The 17856-nt window shown below is 44.8% G+C and overlaps 1 protein-coding gene across 1 annotated transcript; it reads right to left on the reverse strand.

Annotated features, from left to right (window-relative positions):
• Positions 1-15094: 15094 nt before the first annotated feature.
• LOC121172372 (olfactory receptor 5A1-like) lies at positions 15095-16460 on the reverse strand. Its single transcript, XM_041004234.1, has one exon. The coding sequence runs from the start codon at positions 16108-16110 to the stop codon at positions 15157-15159; it is 954 nt and encodes a 317-aa protein (XP_040860168.1). The 5' UTR covers positions 16111-16460; the 3' UTR covers positions 15095-15156.
• Positions 16461-17856: the final 1396 nt, after the last annotated feature.

Below are 17856 nucleotides of genomic sequence, written 5' to 3' on the forward strand. Positions count from 1 at the left end.
TTTAGGCAATTTGGTGAACATGAGAAATTCTTATGCCATCACATTAATAAAAAGGATGACACATTCATATGACCCCAAATATACATAAACAAATACAACTAGTAAGGTGTATCCTAACCCACTATTAGTAGCCATGAATCATTTCCAAATTTTTGTCTCACTTTTTTGCATGTGTTTTGAATTTTCAACAGTGAACTTGTCAAGACACATTCTAATTGAAAATAAAATATGTACCTTATGTAATTTTATAATAATAAAATTAAGTTTGAGAACCCACTAAATATCAAACAATGAGGAGTACAAACTAATCCTCGCTTTTGTACTCAGGAAAGAATCACCAAGAATACACCTAAAAAGCAAAAGCAGCAAGTTATTCCGGAATGTTCGTCTGCCCAAAATGATCCAAAGCCTGTGGATAGCTGAATGCAAAGAAATTTTCATGTCAGTTAGCGGAGCAACAATTAAAAGGGAAGTGCCAGGGATGGCAATTTGGGCTCAATTTGAATCTTCATGCCAGGAGCAGAAAGAACAACTCATAATGGTCAGGAGTGAGGAAGTGGTGACGAGGGCTTCGACAGTACAGTTCGCCCACACCTTTCCTGTCCTGCTCTGCTCACCAGCAATTTCCTCTGCTCTTTTCTTGTCCTGAAATGCACAAGTGATCGAGTAACCGCTCCAGATGGCTGCCCTGGAGGACCGAGGGCTGGTGGCTAAAACATCAAGGTTAGACTGTGAAGGAAGGAGGCAGCTCTCCCACAAAGACAGGCACCTGCACTGCCCAACAGCAATTTCACTTCCTCCCAAAGAGACCAAAGGGAAGTCCCAAGGCAGCTTTCTTTCTCAGTTTGAGCACGTGTGAGCCTTCTGACACCATCCTCATGTGGTGCTCATGTAGCTCACAAATGAGGCTCGACTCTGTGTGGGCTTGGCTCTGGCCCAGCCGGCTCCTACTTCTGCATTTCATCTGTGGTCTGAAGTGAGAGCCTGGCCAGTGTTGCTGGGACCCCTTCCTTTTGTATTTTAAGCAGGAATCCAGGATCCTCATCTGTTAAGTAGATTCAATCGCAATAACTTTTTTTAAAATGAAGATTTATTTATTTTTATTACAAAGTCAGATATACAGAGAAGAGGAGAGACAGAGAGAAATACCTTTCGTCCAATGATTCACTCCCCAAGTGAGCACAACGGCCGGTGCTGTGCCGATCCAGAGCCAGAACCCAGGAACTTCTTTCCGGATCTCTCACACAGGTAGAGGGTCCCAAAGCTTTGGGCCATCCTCGATTACTTTCCCAGGCCACAAACAGGGAGCTGGATGGGAAGTGGAGCTGCCAGGATTAGAACTGGAGCCCATATGGGATCCTGGAGCATTCAAGGCAAGGACTTTAGCTGCTAGGCCATGCCACCGGGCCCAGATCACAATAACTTTTATAAATACTGGAATACATTTTGTTCTGGAAAATGTAGGAGGTACCAGTGAACACAGCGATCTTTTCTGCACAGGTGCTTCCTTGTGTGATGTTTTATAATCACCACAAATGCAAGAATGTGAGTTTCTGATTTCCTCTAATCTAGAGGGTAAAATTATGAGGCTCTACTGAAATCTGCATATTCCCGTTAAAAGCTAGGCCAGAGTTTGCCGGCCAATAGTATTAGTACTTTTCCCTTCCTCTTTCATGCATTCTTTCCCTATCCTTTTTTCCCTAATCAACTATTTCCTTTCTGCTTTTTCTTTTCCTTTGGAAGACATGTGTCTGTGACTCACGGAGTGTACTTCCGATGTGACAAAGAAGAGATTCGTATTACGGCGCAGCAGGCTAAACTGACGCTTGCCACGCTGACATCGGATACCAGCGAGTGGGTTCACAGTCTAGCTGCTGCACTTTGGATCCAGTTCCTTATAAACACACCAGAGACACAACAGAAGATGGCCCAAGTGGTTGGGTCCCTGCCACCCATGTGGGAGACATGGATGAAAACATGTTCCTGGCTTTGGCATAGACCAACCCTGACTGTTGAGACCATTCTGGTCTCTCCCTCTCTCTCCATTGCTCTGCCTTTCAAAAAATAAACGCTTGAAGAAGGAAATTCCAGGGGCAGGTGCAGTGTGACAAAGGAGGTTAATCCTCCACCTGCAACACTGATGTCACATCTTGACACCAGTTCATGTCCCCGTTGCTCCGCTTCCCATCCAGCTCCCTTCTTATGTTCTCTCCTTCTCTCTGTAACTCTAACTTTGAAATAAAAATAAGTAAATCTTTAAAAATCAGAAGTTCGCCAAGCTCCTTTATCCAATCTCCTCCCAGTGACAGATCTTGCCATCATACCGGTGGGTCTTTGGCCCGGGTTGCCTTTGTCCACCTCTCATCCTAGCAGGAACAATGTCCTTGCCCAACTGGCCCATACCCAGAAAGAGGGAGATCTTTCATCCACTGAACCACTCCCTAAATGGCCTCAACAGCCAGGGCCAAGCAGGGACTGTGCCAGGAGCCTGGAGCTTCACGCAGAGTTTCCACAAGAGTTGGAGGAGCACAAGTACTTGGTTCTTCTGCTGCTCTTTCAGGTGCTTTAGCGGAGAACTGGATTGGGAGTGGAGCATTCGAAACTCAACCTGCACTCGAAGGAGATGTCGCCTTCACAGGAGATGGCTGAACCTGTCTAACCACAACATCAGCCCCCATTATTAGTTATTCTTGTTTGAATTTATTTTGATAATTTTGAGCACACTCACTGCGTTTAGCTTCCACTACTTGCAAAGCAGTACTTCCAGGTTTCCCACGTAGATGCAGGGTCCCAAGGACCTGGGCCATCCTCTGCTTCCCAGACCGTAAGCAGGGAGCTGAATCAGAAACGGAGCAATTGCAACATGAATTGGTGCCCATATGTGATGCCAAGTGCTGCAGGCAGAGGGTTAGCCTGTTACACCGCTACACCAGCCCTAATAAACATTTTTATGATTAGGAATACACTATAAAAATAACAAAATGTATAGTAACTACACCAGTAGCAGCATTGTTTATCTTACTGTACTTAATGGAATGTACTATTCCATTGCTGGCACCACCTGTGGGTGTGTTTACACAAGCAATACCACAAAAGTGTGGATAATATGTATCATTACAGTTTTATGGTGGCTACAATGTTAGAACAGCTGTGATATCACCAGGGAATAACCTTGTAGCTTCATTAAAGTGTCATGGACCCACCACCATATCTCTGCTGCCATTTATCAACACGTCTTTATGCAATGCATGACAGCGCAAGCAAAATGGGACACAGTTTGGGAAGAAAGGAGGGATTACCACAGAAGCTGACCTCCTAATTGTAATAACACCTTTCCTTGCAGGCAGTCACAAGAAGGAATCAGAAAAATAGGAGATTAATAAGAAAGAGAAACAAGTCAACATTATGCAAAAAAAAAATAGGATATATTTATTTCAAATTCCCAGTTCATATAAAGCCAGATTAGAGCTCTGGAAACAAGAACCAGGGCCTCTTGCTCTGGGTTTTCTCCAAGCCTTGGCATGCAGGCAGGCTTTTCTGTTCCTCCTTTCTCTTGACCTCCAGAGTTTTAATTCCTACCTTGCAAAATGAATGCCTCACAGGACAAGCAGCGTCTGGCCAGGACTTTGGACCCTTGGTTTCTCTTCCTCAAACTGCCGCTGACCTATCAATAACAATTGATGAGTCATTTCCCTCCCACTGAGTTTCTGCTTCCCCATGTACAAAACAAGAGGGTTCCTTGAGGTCCTCTCTGGGGTCCATGATGCCTGGCCCAGGATCCTATGCCTCAGTGACTGAAACCCACTCCAACTAAAAACTACAGCTGTAGGTTTACTAAAACAGTAAAATTGCATGCTACAGAGCCGTGGTTTACAATTTTCCCCATTTGTACGTTCTGTTGATACTTTTCCTCTGCGGTTTGTAAATTGTTCATCTGGAGCTCCTTTTCTACTGAAAACACTTGCTGTGAGAGGCCGGTTTGCCCCCTTGTGGCTTTTTGCTTTGCTCCAGTGAAGGCCTTCCACTGACCAAGTGTTTGGGGGTTCAGTGTGAACTAACACCTCCTGTATACGCGCATTCCGACCTTCCTGACCTCCCAAGCACATAGGAGCAGTATCCCGGACAGCCTCTCATCCCCTCCCACCTCCATACTCTGTTAGCAGAGCTACATTTGTCTCAGACAACCCATTCGCTCCCACTGACAGTACCAATTTTGCATATTTTCTTTTTGGCACTCACATATTTCCCCTTTTAAGATTTTAGCTTGAGTCTTTGGGTTTGCCTGAACACATTGGGCTGGGGGGTTTCCAGGTGTCAGCTTAACCAGCTAAATTATTTTTAATTATGGTTCATCTTTTCATAGATAGAGTTGATGACCCACACTGTTTGGGTTGTCACAGCTCTGACAAGGAACCTTATTGTGATCACACACTGCTGCAAATCAAATAACACCTTTATCGAAATCTAAGATCCTTTGTCCAGAGTAAAGACTGTTTTTCCTATGAGGAAAGCTCAGGTCTTCAATGAAGTCTGTCCTTCCTTCTACTTTTCTTGCTAGGAAAATGAAAAGAATTGCACCGAGCAGGAACAGATACTGCGTAAGTCAGGTAGAGCAATGAAAAGATGAAAAATGTTGACTCTTAGGTGAAGAACAATTTGGAGACTGATTTTACTGACAGCTGTTGCTTGTTAACAAGAGCCAGATCTTACCCTTTTTGCTTAACTTTTACAGAGTGTGATAAAATGAGCAAATTCTTCATGGAGAGAAAAGTGTTTAATGAGGACCTGAGGAATTAGGAAAAATCAGTTCTTGTGCTGCCACTCGCATGCAGATCGCATTTTTTCCTCTGATATCCAATTTATTCACTCATCTAATTAGAGAATTGGATTATACCTGAAAGTTATAAGCATTGTTTTGGCACTGGAACCTATATTTTCAAATATGAGCTTACACAGAAGCTAAGATATAAAATATTTAAAAGAAAAGTTGCCTTGGACCAGGGGCCTGCCATCACTCACAGGTAAAGGAACCTACAACAGTCTGGACTGGTCAAGGCAGCAGCACCCGAATGTGCATCCTGAATAGGGTGTGGGGTGGGCCGGGCTGCAATGTTCACCAGCTCATTCAAGGCTAAATGGAAGGCCAGACTATGCCGGGCACTGGCTTAAAACCCAATGGCATGTATGAGAACTGGGTCTGGGAGTGGATCAAGTGGAGGAACTTGGGAAACTCCCCTAGTGAGTCATAGCTCCCGCTGGTGAACACATGGTCCAGACCTGGGCAAAGTAGCTCCAACAGCTGGCCAGAGTGTGAGTTAGTAATGGAACGGGGTGGACTGGGCAGGACTGAGTGAACCTTAACCCACAAGCAAAATTAGAAACCAGACTGGAGCACAAGTCATGCTGAGCTAGGCTCTTGTACCTACTGGTCTGTGTATGCGAGGGATGCTAAGCCACACTGTCTAAGGCAGGGGTCGAGACAGGTGAGGGGCTGTGCCAAGCTGAGTCAGAGCAACCACTGGCATGCGAGTGATCTATGGCTGAGAACAGGCCCGGTTGGGGAGCTAGCTGGGTGGAGATTCCCACCAAGGGGTGCATGGGCTAGAATGGGGGTTGTGTTCTGATCAGGGTATGGTTGTAGTCTCCCTTGGCACAAGTGTGGACTGGGATTGGATGCACCAGGCCGGGCCAGACTCCAACACCCTCTGGTGTTCTGGAGGACCAGGGTAGATGTGGGACAGACTAGCCAAGGTCTCAGCCCCTATTGAGCCATGTGTTTGCTCTATGTGGGTATGGATGAGCCGAGGCTGGGCTGAAACATCCAGCAGCAAGAACCAGCTTGGGTTGAAGGCCAGTCAGGAAAAGTCACTATTCCTGCTAGAACAGGAGGTGAACTGAGTAAGACTGGCTCATGGATCCACTGGTATGTGCAAAATCTGGCATTGGGAGAGGTTCTGATGGAGGAGCCTGTGCAACTTCTCTGGAAGGACACAGACCCTGCAGGTAAACGCAAGAGGCATGATAGGAAACAGCCCAGAACAGGCCATGGTAAATTACCCACTGGCATACATTTGGCATGGGTCAGGGGCTGACCAGGCTGAATCAGTTCACATCATCCACTGGCGAATCCGAGCACAGGAGCAGAGTGTGGGTTTAGCCAGGTTTGGCTGTGGCAAAAATCAGTGCACGATACAGAATGCCAAGGTGAGTTTACCTGTACCAAATGTGACCGCAGCACCCAACCAGCATATGTGAGAACCAGGAAGCGGGGGGGGCAGAACCGGCTGGGGGAATATGGGGGATTCCCCTGCTGGACAGCTACTCCCACTGGAGAGCATGAGCTGGGATGGGGGCAGACCAGACTAAGCAGGGCTACAACACCTGTGTGCCTCAAGTGAACTAGACCAGGGAAAAGCCAGGCTGGGCTGACTGTTCCTACTGGTGCAAGCATAAATCAGAGTGGCTGAGGGTTGGTTGGGCTTTGCTGCAATATCAACTGGCAGATGCTGGCACAGGGGGCTAATTCTGTCAAGTAAAACCACAGAACCACCTGAAGAGTGCATGATCCTTGAGTGGGAGTGGGAGTGGCCTGGGAGGGAAATAGTGGGCTCCTCCCTCTTGGGTTACCACCCCAACTGGAGGGCATGAAAACTATGACAGGGGCTGGGATGGCTAGACAGAGAGGCACCCAACAACATCCATGAGTGCTGGATAGTCGGGCTCGTTGGGTTTAACTATGTCAATGTCCATTGACACGTATTAGAGCCAAACAGGATGTGGGACAGACTGGACTAGTCTGCTGCACATACTCACAAACCAGGATAGGGAGCAGGCCTGGTGGGGATTCTTGTGGGTTGCTCTGACTAGGCTGCAGCTTCCACTGGTTTATCCGAGGGCCAAGTATGTGCTAGGCTGAACCAGGCTGGACTGCAACACCCATTGGTTCATGTGGAAGTCAAGGCCAGAAACAGAACCAACCCAGCAATTGCAATCCCCAGCTGATTGGGGCAATGGACTGTCTGGGCCCTGTACTTGCTAGTACATATAAAAATCTGGTCTGAGAACACCTCAAAGTCTCTTTGGGGATCTCCCCAATTGAACTGCTTGACTCAGAACCCTAACCATGAAAAGTCAGAGGACAGAATGAGTCAATCAACTACCTCAGCTATATGTTGGCAGTGAAAAACAGGGCAAGCGGAGACTCTAAGACGGACTATTTCAATCAGTGAATTTTTCAACGACCTCATCATGCTTGGAGTGACGAGAATGGCAGCAATTCAGAACTGTTGAACTATCAAAACCACTTGAGCAAGACGCTCGGGGCATGCCCCGCATCAGGAACCTGGGGTGGGTGGGAGACTGGGTGGGGCTTCTTTCTTAAAATCCCCCTTTACCTCAGATACATGAAGGAAACAATATGGAAATAATAGTCTTACCCACTTTCCTGTTGCCCTTGAACATTTTTACTCTCATTAACTATGTAAAGATTGTCAAAACATAATTTTTAAAATGGAAAAAAGAAAAGAAAAGAAAAGCTGCATTGGTTGAACAGGAGACCATTTCTCACAGCCATTGACTTAGCTTCACTCCCTATACAGAATCCTGGTATTCCCTGGAATACAATCTGGAAGTTGCCACTTGGTACCTTGTGCTGGTGTTCCCTGCAGTTTAGGCATTCTAATTAGGAGGAGAAAAAGGAAACTTTCCCTTGCTTTAAAACTCAAGGGAATTCGGCTGCCGTAGCGTGAGTTCCCTTAAAACAGCAAGTTAGCTGCCAAACTATGAAGCAGAAGTTCTCAGACTGTGCTGCACGCATTATTCTGCCTTCTAGAACCTTTCACCTCCTTTGCACTAAGTTGTTAACAAGCTGTGGTCAGCTGTTGCATGGTCCATGGAAAGACTGCTGGGCTGCAAAGGATATCTTTTGTTAGCCAGCTGTGAGATATTCACAGAGTATTTCACCACTTGGAGCTTCAGTTCTCTATCTGTAAACAGGAGAACTCATCACTAGGAGGTCATTAACACCCCCTAAAAATGGTCGGAATTAAGATCAGCTTTCTTATACCAACATTTCTTGGGCAATTGATATTTATCAGATATTACTTGCTTTGTCATGAAGATTAGTCTAGTGGGAAGACGTCATTGAGTAAGATGCTTTAGACAAAGGGAAGACAAGAATGCCAAGAGAATGAAAGGAAATTAGCATCTATACTACCGTGTTAATTGAAGCATAATTAACAATAACTAAGATAGAGAATCAACCCAGTGTCTACCAACTGATGTTTAGGTAAAGAAACTGATGTCTGGAAAAAATATTCTGTGGAATACTACTCCGCCATAAAAAAGAGAGTCTAGCTTTTGCGACAAAAATGGATGCAATTGGAAGTCATCATACTTAGTGAAATAAGCTAATCTCTAAAAGATGGGTATTATACATTTTCTCTGATATGTACTTGTTAATATAGAGTAAGAATGCTAGTGGAAATGAAACACAGGATGCAGCTGCTCAGACAGCCGCCAGCCGCCAGCTGCCAGCCACCAGCCACCAGCCGCCATGCTGGTAGGGGATCTCCCCTGCCTGGGACAGGTGGCTGCTCAAGAGGTCCTGGCAACAACGGTGCTGGACAAAGCCCTCAGACCACCCAGTGGCATGCTTTGAGGGCTTGGCTTGTGCTGATTTGCAGAGGGACTAGGGGATAATATATGTGGGATTGAGCATGATCTGTGGCCTCATGCCCAGGTCAAGAATTATTGCTGAGGGGCATCCATGGCTAAGGCCACTGTCTGTGTAGGTAAGCGAGGGGCTGAGACCAAATGGTTTGGAGGAGGGAGCAGGAGGGCATTAAAGAGTCAGAGACCTGAACTGGGGTAATTAGTTTCAACCATCACCAAGCACCACTCATTGGCATACACTAAAGCTAAAGGTGGGGGCCTACCCAACAGAGCAAGATCATAGTACCTACCAGTGAGAGCTGGAACAGGAGACAGGTGATGTTAGGCTGCACATGACAATAGCTTGCATGTGAATGAATCTGGTCTGGAAGCAGAATCTGTAGGAGATATGTGGACTCACCCCTACAAAACTGCAATCTTGGCTGGCATGCCCAAAAGCTGTGGAGGGATCAGGCCTTGCTTGGGAGCTAAGGGGATGCTCCAGCTGAGTCTGGGCTGGACATGGCTACAGCCTCCCCATGGATGGGAATGGGGTCTGGAGAGTGGAGGCTCGGCTGCACTCCAGTACCCACTGGTTCTTGTGAGAGCCAGGGTAGGTGAAGAACGGGCTGTGATAGGTCTTGTCTCCTGTTGAACCACACAAAAGCTATGTTTGAGTGTGGACCAGGTGTGGCTGTGCTGCAACACTCAACAGTAAGAACCAGAATGGGTGTGGGCCAGTTCAACAAAGTCACTGTTCCTGCTAAGACAAGAAGTGGACAAAGTCAACCTGGGCCAAGAACCCACTGTTGTACGTGAGATCTGCCAGTGTGAGATCTGAGGAGATCCAACAGAGGAGCTTGGGAAACTCCTTCATCAGCATGCAGTCCCTGCAGGTGAGTGCAAGAACCAAGACAAAGACCAGCCCAGACCATGCCAAGTTACAGTATCTGCCAGCATACATGAGGGTCAGATCTGGGGACAGACAAGGCTGGGCCAGTTCATAACATCCATTGGCAGATATGAAAACCAGGATACGGTTCAGGCGGGCTAGGTTGGGCCGCAACACCAGCCAGTTCACATTAGAGAGGGCACAGGGGCCTGGCTGGATTGGGCTAGGCTGTAACACCCACCAGCAGGTGCTGGAACTAGAGAGAGGCTGGACTTAACCAGGATGCGCAATGCAACCGTGGATGCTGAGGTGAGGTGAGCCATGTCAGCCTTTCATCAATGGGTATTGGGATTGCCTGTCTCATGTCCTTGGGTCTACCTATGAGGTGGGTGCTGGATTTATGAGCCCCAGGGCTGGGGTATCCAGTGGGGATTCGGTCACCTGGCCCGGATCCTTGGGCCCACCTGTGAGGAGTGTGTTGGGTTAGTGAGCACTGGGAGCAGGGATTTGGCTGGCATCAGGTCACCTGGCACAGTTTCTGGGGCCTGCCTATGAATGAAAAAAGTGGAGCAGTGCATACAGACCCTGATGCACATGGAGAATATGGCAGCTCATTGGATACAGTAACAGAGGAAAAAGAGCTGGACAAATTGGACAACTACCCCAGCCAAACGATGACAGAGAAAATCTGGGTGAATGGAGCCTTGAGGTGGACAATGTCAGCCAATGGACGTTGGGAGGACCGCTTAGCCCTTGGATCCATGAAACTGACAGCATTTCACAACTATCCTAACCACTTGGGCAGAACCCTCAGAACATGCACCGTATCAGGACCCTGGGTTGATATCGGGTGGTGTTTCTCCTACCCCTGAGTCATTTGGGAGGCTGGGCGTGGCTTCTCCTTTACCTCTCCCCTTCCCCCAGAAATTATAAGAAGAAATTTAAAAACTGGAAACAATAATTTCACCCACTTTTCCTTATCCCTCGATCTTACCCATGTTGATCAACCATGTAATCATCATCAAAAAGAAATGAAATGTAGGATGTAATCATTGTTTTAGCCTTGTCTGTACTGCTGTGGAATTGTGGCATGTCTATTTTTTTTTTACTTGATGGTCAGTGGTAGATTATGCTTATGATTATAGAGTGCACTGCAATTACAGCTATGCACAAAATAAAGAAAAAAGAAGAAAGTAAAGGATGAGGTTAAGGGAGGTTAGGGACAGAGGGAGGGAGTATGATTATCTTCTTAGAATTATATCTTTGAGAATTCTTTTTATATTTTAAAAATTAGGAAAAAAAAAAACAAGAGAGAAATTCTCTTAATTCCTAGTCTGACTTCTTTTCAATTTTCTGACATTTTTGACTAAAAGGAAGTTATCACTAATTCACTTTTTTAAAACAAATTCACTTTTAAATGCATCATCCTTATGAGTAAAACAGAGAATTTTGGTCATTTTTATTTTTTACTTTACTCCAACATGTGTAAGCACACAGCTTGAGGAATTTGTAAATATAGAAACATCAAATTAAAAGACTGAAGAACAAAAAAATTAGAGATGCAGAAGAGTAAAACCGGGAATAAAAACAGAAGTGCTTGCCAGAGTGACCCAAATTCCTGCTGCAAACGAGCCACTAATTATACTCAGGATTTCTCAGTGGCTGATGTGGGAATAGCTCACATTTCCATTTCAGTGATACAAGTCAGCATACAATTCAGGCTGAGAATCAGGCAGAGCTGTCAGAGGGATGCTCTCAGAGTCCTTCCGTACACACCTCGCTGAATGGACTCTCAAATCATGTCGTGTGTTGAAGTCTTATGTGGTTCCATCTGGAGGTAGACTGTAAAGCACCAGATACACCCTCGTCACCTGACCCTTTCCCACCTCTGCCACTCAAGCCTGCTTGCCTGTGCCAGTCTCCTGCCTGATGGCCAATCCTTTCACTGAATGCAGACACAGGTGCTTTACGCTGGGATGGGGGGTGTCTCACGACTATCCTAACTTTTGGAAATTCATTCATAATTGTTTCATTTTAACATTTAAGTTCCTTCTTCATTTCAGTCATTTGTAAATAAAACTAATTCTAAAATTGTTCTATTAAGAAATAAAATCGTAGAATTTTTTGTTACCATCGTGTGCTATAGCCATTGGGATTATAGGATGATCATTGCCATCCGCCAGTCACTACAATCAAAGTTATCGACCTTCTGCAAGGCAGCAGCTTCCTAACTTCATGAATTCCAATGCCAATGCCCACAGGAGTCAAGGAATCTGCTAAGATAAACCAAAACCAGGAAATTCACATTACATCACTCGTTTCTAGTCTTTAAGCAAATTACAATGGACCATGCTGAGGCAGAGAATTTGGGAAGGATAAAACAGAGCTGAGGGTTTTTAGTCACACAGAGAAAGGTGTTAATCATACAGAATACCTGAAGTTGAAGGTGTCACTCAAGAGCCTCTATCCAAAGCTCTAAGTTAATTTCTGGATAGATGAAGCTTCCCTCATCTACCTCGGATTAGCAGAGCATGTAAAGTTTCAGATCAGATGAAACAACTTGTATTCAGTTGGTGTATTTCAGTTTTCCCTTAATTCTTTCAGGCTGGACCAGGCCAGGCTGCAGCATCCACTGACAATTGCCAAGACCAGGAGTAGGCCACACCAGGCTGGGTCAATGTACCCACTGGCACATGCAGAATCCAGGGCTGGGAATGGGCCTGATAGAGGAGCCTTGGGGACTCACCTGCTCCCACTGGTGAGCAAGAGAACTGGAGCTAGGGACAAACTGGGCTGGGCAAGGTTGTAGCACCATCAGCTAATAACATGAGTGTGGACTGTGTCTGGAGGTGGGGAGGACATGGCTGGGCCCCAGTTCCCATTGGCACTCAGGAAAGCCAGAATGGGTTGGGATAGGCTGTAGTACTTACCAGTGAGTGCCAGCACTCAGAGTGGTCCATGTCAGGCTAGGCTGCAGCACCTGCTGGCACACATAAGATCCTGGGCTGGGAGAAGACCTGGTAGGAGAACTTGGGGAATTCTCCCACTAGGCCCCAGCTCCTATTGATGAGCCCAAGAGCTGAAGCTGACAGAAGAGCAGGTTGCAGCACCCATCAGCATATGTATGGACTGGGTAGGGAGGCAAGCCTGGCAGAGCCAGTCCTCAGTACCTACTGGCACAAATGAGAGTCAGAACACCTGGAAGACCAACCCATGTTGGACTGCAGCACCTACCAGTTAACCCGAGGGTCAGGGATAGGGGCAGGCCAGGGTAGACTAGACTGTAACACCTGCCTGTGAGAGCTGGAACTGAGGCAAGATGGACTGAGCCAGGTTTCAGCACTTGCTGATGAATGCCAAGATTGGGGGCAGGCCATACTAGACCAGGTCACAGCATATGCAAGACCTGGGGCTAGAAGGAGGCCTGGCAGAGGAACTTTAGCAAGACTGTTGCTTCTGCTGGTGTGAGAGCTGAGTCTGGGGCAGGCGAGGCTGGGCTAGACTGCTGTACCTTCTATCATATGTGAGAGCCAGAACAGGCGCAGGCCAGCCAGGCTAGGCCACAGCACCCACTGGCAAGTGCTGGGACTAGGTGCCTGCATAAATAAATAAAATTTTATCTTATACATATTTTTTTATGATATAGTTCCACAGGCAACATAAACTTTTGCATTTAATTCTATGAAACAAAAAGATGGATGTTGATATGAACATCCTAACATCAAAAGAGCTTCAAGAAACAATGTTAAAGGCAATAACACAATGTGTAGAATAATTATTAAGTAAGATACCATTTATGTTAATACACGCAAAAATACAGTAAAATGTAGTTCCAGTTCAAGTCCATATGAATGTTGATGTGCATAAATGTATACATTTATGAATCATAGATAATGGGGCACAGCATGGGAATTAATGCTTCTTGGAGAATTACATTGAGGGTTGTGTCAGAGAAGATTTTCTTACCTATAGGTTTGAATTTGATAAACAAGGAATCAGTATTTATGTTATTGAATTAAAATCAAATTTTTTAAGACTGTGGTGTGCAATTCCTGATATAACGACTCAGTGAAGGCTGATTCCCTTCTTTGGCTATAGCATGTCTAAATTACTTGCTAAGTGAACTTGGATTCATTTATTAAACCAATATTCATTAAACACATAGTTTCCTCTAGTCATGTCCCATTTGGGAGAAAGAATAGAGGAGAAATTTAAAGAAGGATGTTAAGAATTAAACACACACACAAAAATGACCAAAATCTCAAAGTGACAAAAGGTGAAATAGAGAATGTTATAGGAAGGCCACGCGGTAGCATTTAAACTAGCCTGCAGGCGGTTGCAATGGAGGAAGGCTTTACAGTGGAATTTGCTGTCCAAGTCACCACCATTCCCCTGCATAAACAGCCAATAATCCAAGGAGACAAATCAAATGACAACAGCATGAATTGAGTGGAGTGGTGTTAAGGCAGAATAGTTATGGCCATAGCCAATGTGATTTAGGGTGGGTTGTAACAGTTCACCATGATTTAAACACACAACTTTTATTATCCTTCCCTCAAGAGTCATCCTTAAAACAAGATCAAAGACAACTTAAAATCCACATTCAGTTCTGGTACACACTCACTAACGTGATTTTCCTATCTCAGACCGTATCCTGGAATGGGACCCCTGTCTAAAATACAGGATGAAAATGAAAACAAGGATGTTAGAATCATGGGACAAACGGAGGTCAAATTCCAGGGGACAGCAGACGGTCAACAATTGCTAGTGCATGATATAAAAGTCAAGTGAGGATGGAGTAGCAGAGGAGAGAGTCAGATAGCCATATAAGGCCAAGAGCAGAACTGGTTCAGTAGTAGATGCACAGTCAGAGCTGCCAGAGAAAAATCTCTCTTCTCTGACCCTGTTCCTTAAACCTGGTGGCCTCCTCATCACAGGGGAATTTGAAATATGAAAATTAACATTATGAACACTATATTCTCTGCTAAGTCTTCTCATTTCAACTTTTTGATGGTTTTTGCTTGTCATTGCTTTACAGCTCTGGAACTTCTGTTTTGGGCTCCTGTTTTTGGCCCCAATGGATTTAATAACCCTAATGATGTGACATTGGTTCTTCTGCGACATGGTTTACAGCTTCCTCTTCCTCCTTTGGCTGAGGAACCATTGCTCAAGTCAAATGAGACAGGAAAGTCAGATTCCTAGCCCCAAATCAACTTTCCCGGTCAGTGACAGTCCTTGATTGGGTAGGAATTCAAGCCAAACAGAGATGTAAGATTGGTGCCTAATTGTTAAGTTAATTGGTGGGAGAACTGTTGTATTATAAAAAGAGCCTCGGTGAATGTCAGTAGTCCTGGAACGGTGTCCCATCTAGTTTTAAAGCACTTGATTTGTCACAGCTAAGTAATGTTGTAGGAAGTAATATTTATATTTTATTGCAAATGGTCAAAACTGAAACCATATCAGCTCATGAGAAAAAATACTAAATAAAAAACACTAGCCCCTGTTCATGGACATGTAGCCTGGGGATTTTATTTGAGTTTCTCTAATACTACTCAGAGTCTCATGCCACTTATTCTTATGCCTATTTAGGATCAGCAAAACTTTTTCTCAACTTAAGAAACTGTACACCACAGAAAGAGTGTCTGCTTCTTCCTCTTCTTGAGTTTTTTCAATGCATCTTTGATCTCCTTGTTTCTCAGACTATAGATGATGGGATTCAGCATGGGAATCACAGCACTATAGAACATGGAAGCCACTTTATCTTGGTTCTGTGAGTACCCAACGGTAGAATGAAGGTATGAGAAGAGCCCAGAGCCATAGAAGAGAATCACTGTGGTCAGATGAGAGGCACAGGTGTTGAAAGCCTTCATCCGCCCTGGGGATGAATGGCTCTGTATAACAGCAGCAATGATGTAGCCATAAGAAACCAAAACAATGAGAGCTGATGTGCCACCAACTGCACACACAACTAGAAAATTTACCAACTGGCTGAAGAAGATACTGGAGCAAGACAAGCCCAGCAGGGGTGGCAGGTCACAGAAGAAGTGATTAATGATTCGTGGCTCACAGAAATGGAGCTGGAATATGGAGCTGGTTTGCACCAGACCAGTGAGGACTCCTGCAGCATAGGCTGTCGTGGCCATCCTGAGACAGACAGTGGGAGACATGAGTACTGTGTAGAGCAGCGGACTGGAAATGGCAGCATATCGATCATAGGCCATGGCTGCCAGGAGGCAGCACTCGGTGCTTCCCATCGCAAGGAAGAAAAACATCTGAACTGCACAGCCCGCCAAGGAGATGACCTTCTGTGCCTGGAAGAAGTCACAGAGCATCTTAGGGGCTACAGAGGTGGTGTACGCTATGTCAACAAAGGACAAGTTACCAAGAAAGAAATACATGGGAGAATGGAGGTGTGACTCTCCGCTGATGAGTACGATGAGTCCCAGGCTCCCAGCCAGAGTCGTGAAGTAGATCCCCAGACACAACAAAAAGAGCAGAACTTGCAGCTCCAGACGTTCTGGAAATCCCAAAAGGATGAAATGTGTGCTATTCCTTCTCACATCCATGGATCAACTCTCTGTTTCCTTCAGAGTCCCAAAAGGAAATTCTTGGGGCAATGGCAACCAGAATCTACAGGAGAATCATAGACTTCCAGAATCAGAGGAAACCCCAAAAGGCAAACATGCTATCTCTGATGCAGAAATTCTCTCGACCCCATCGGTTGGGTCTTTCGGTGTGATCACTGTCACCTTTTTTGCATTGACAGGATCTAGAATAATTCCCCATCATTTCCACATTGGAAAATCAGGCTTCATTGTTAACATCACGATACTCTCAAAGAAAATTATAAACAGTACTTGAATTAAGTATTCTTTTTTTCAGTTGCACCAAGTAATGGGATTAAATTATTAGGTTACTCAAATTTACATCCTCCCAGAAACAAGAAGAAGAAATAGAAAATTTGGAAACCATGATTTCACCCACTTTTCCCTAAACTTTGATTCTTTACAGCCTGATCAACCATGTAATCATTATGCAAAATAAAAAATTAAAATAAAAAAGAAACATCATAATTCAAAACATTTGGTAAAACAAATTGTGCTTTTTATTATATTTTGTTTTATGGGTTAAGGTTGTCTTTTTTCTTTAAGCACCTGAGTGAACCATATGGAGTTGTGAAAAATTGGCATACCTTTTAGAGACTACACAATAGGGTTAAAAAAAAGTCTGACATTAAAATTCTATTGCTGGTTGTGCACAGACATGGGCAACTGATCAAATATCTTGGGATCAAGTTTGTGACAGAACTAAATATCAATGATATATAGATTAATGAATATTCATAAGTTCAAGGTATTCAGCTTAATTCACAAGATAAATTCACAGGTCAATTTTAATATACTGCAACAATATCTGGCAGCCTCTAGATGTAACAGAAGATGTTTTCAGAGGCATGTGTTTGAGGAGGATTCCAAAAATAAGTAAAGTGCTATTAGAATGAAGATTTGGTGTGGGAGAGAACTGAGAACTCAGAGCTGTCTGTATTAAAAAGGGGTATTTTCAAAAGCAGAGAAGACATAGTGTTTGAGGAACATTATTGGGGATGAGAATAGGGCAGGGGCAAAGAGACAGAAAGAAAGAGAAAAATCTCCCATCTGCTGGTTTACTCCTCAGATGGCTGCAATGTTCAGGGTTGGGCCACGGCCAATGGCAGGAGCCTGGAGCTTCATCCGGGTCTCTCACTTGGGAGATCTGGGCTACCTCCTGCTCCTTTGCTCTGACCTTTAGCAAGAAGCTGAATTAAAAGTGGAGCAACTGAGACCCAGATCAGCACCCATGTGAGATGCCCACCTCTCAGCTGTGACTTTACCTGCTGCACCACAATGCCGGCACCTCTTCGGATTGTTGAAGAACCCCAGACACCCAGATTAGTGCCTGACACACAGGATTACTATCTATTGGTTGAATTAATAGCATGTTAAGGAGTTTGACCTTTTTCCTATTTGGTTAAAAAGGGAGCTGTGAAGGTTTTGCTTTTGCTTGGTTTTAAAATTTTGTTCGTTTCTTGGTAAGCAAGGAATTAGTTATCAAACATTCTTTAACCACATAACTGACAGTATAAAAGATGGCTGGAAGTATAAACATTCTGAGAAAGAAGACCAGAAAATGTCTTCCAAAGCTAAGAAAGACCATGATTTGAATTGAGACAGTTTAGAAATGAAACCACCCAAACAGGAAACCTTTTCAAGCCAGGCAAGTGTCCTTCCCACCCCCTACTTATTTCTGTACCTCTACATTTACCATCAGAAGTA

This window comes from Ochotona curzoniae, unplaced genomic scaffold (genome assembly GCF_017591425.1).
Source record: "Ochotona curzoniae isolate NIBS_2020 unplaced genomic scaffold, NIBS_Ocur_1.0 scaffold_3171, whole genome shotgun sequence".
Lineage (NCBI taxonomy): Eukaryota > Metazoa > Chordata > Mammalia > Lagomorpha > Ochotonidae > Ochotona > Ochotona curzoniae.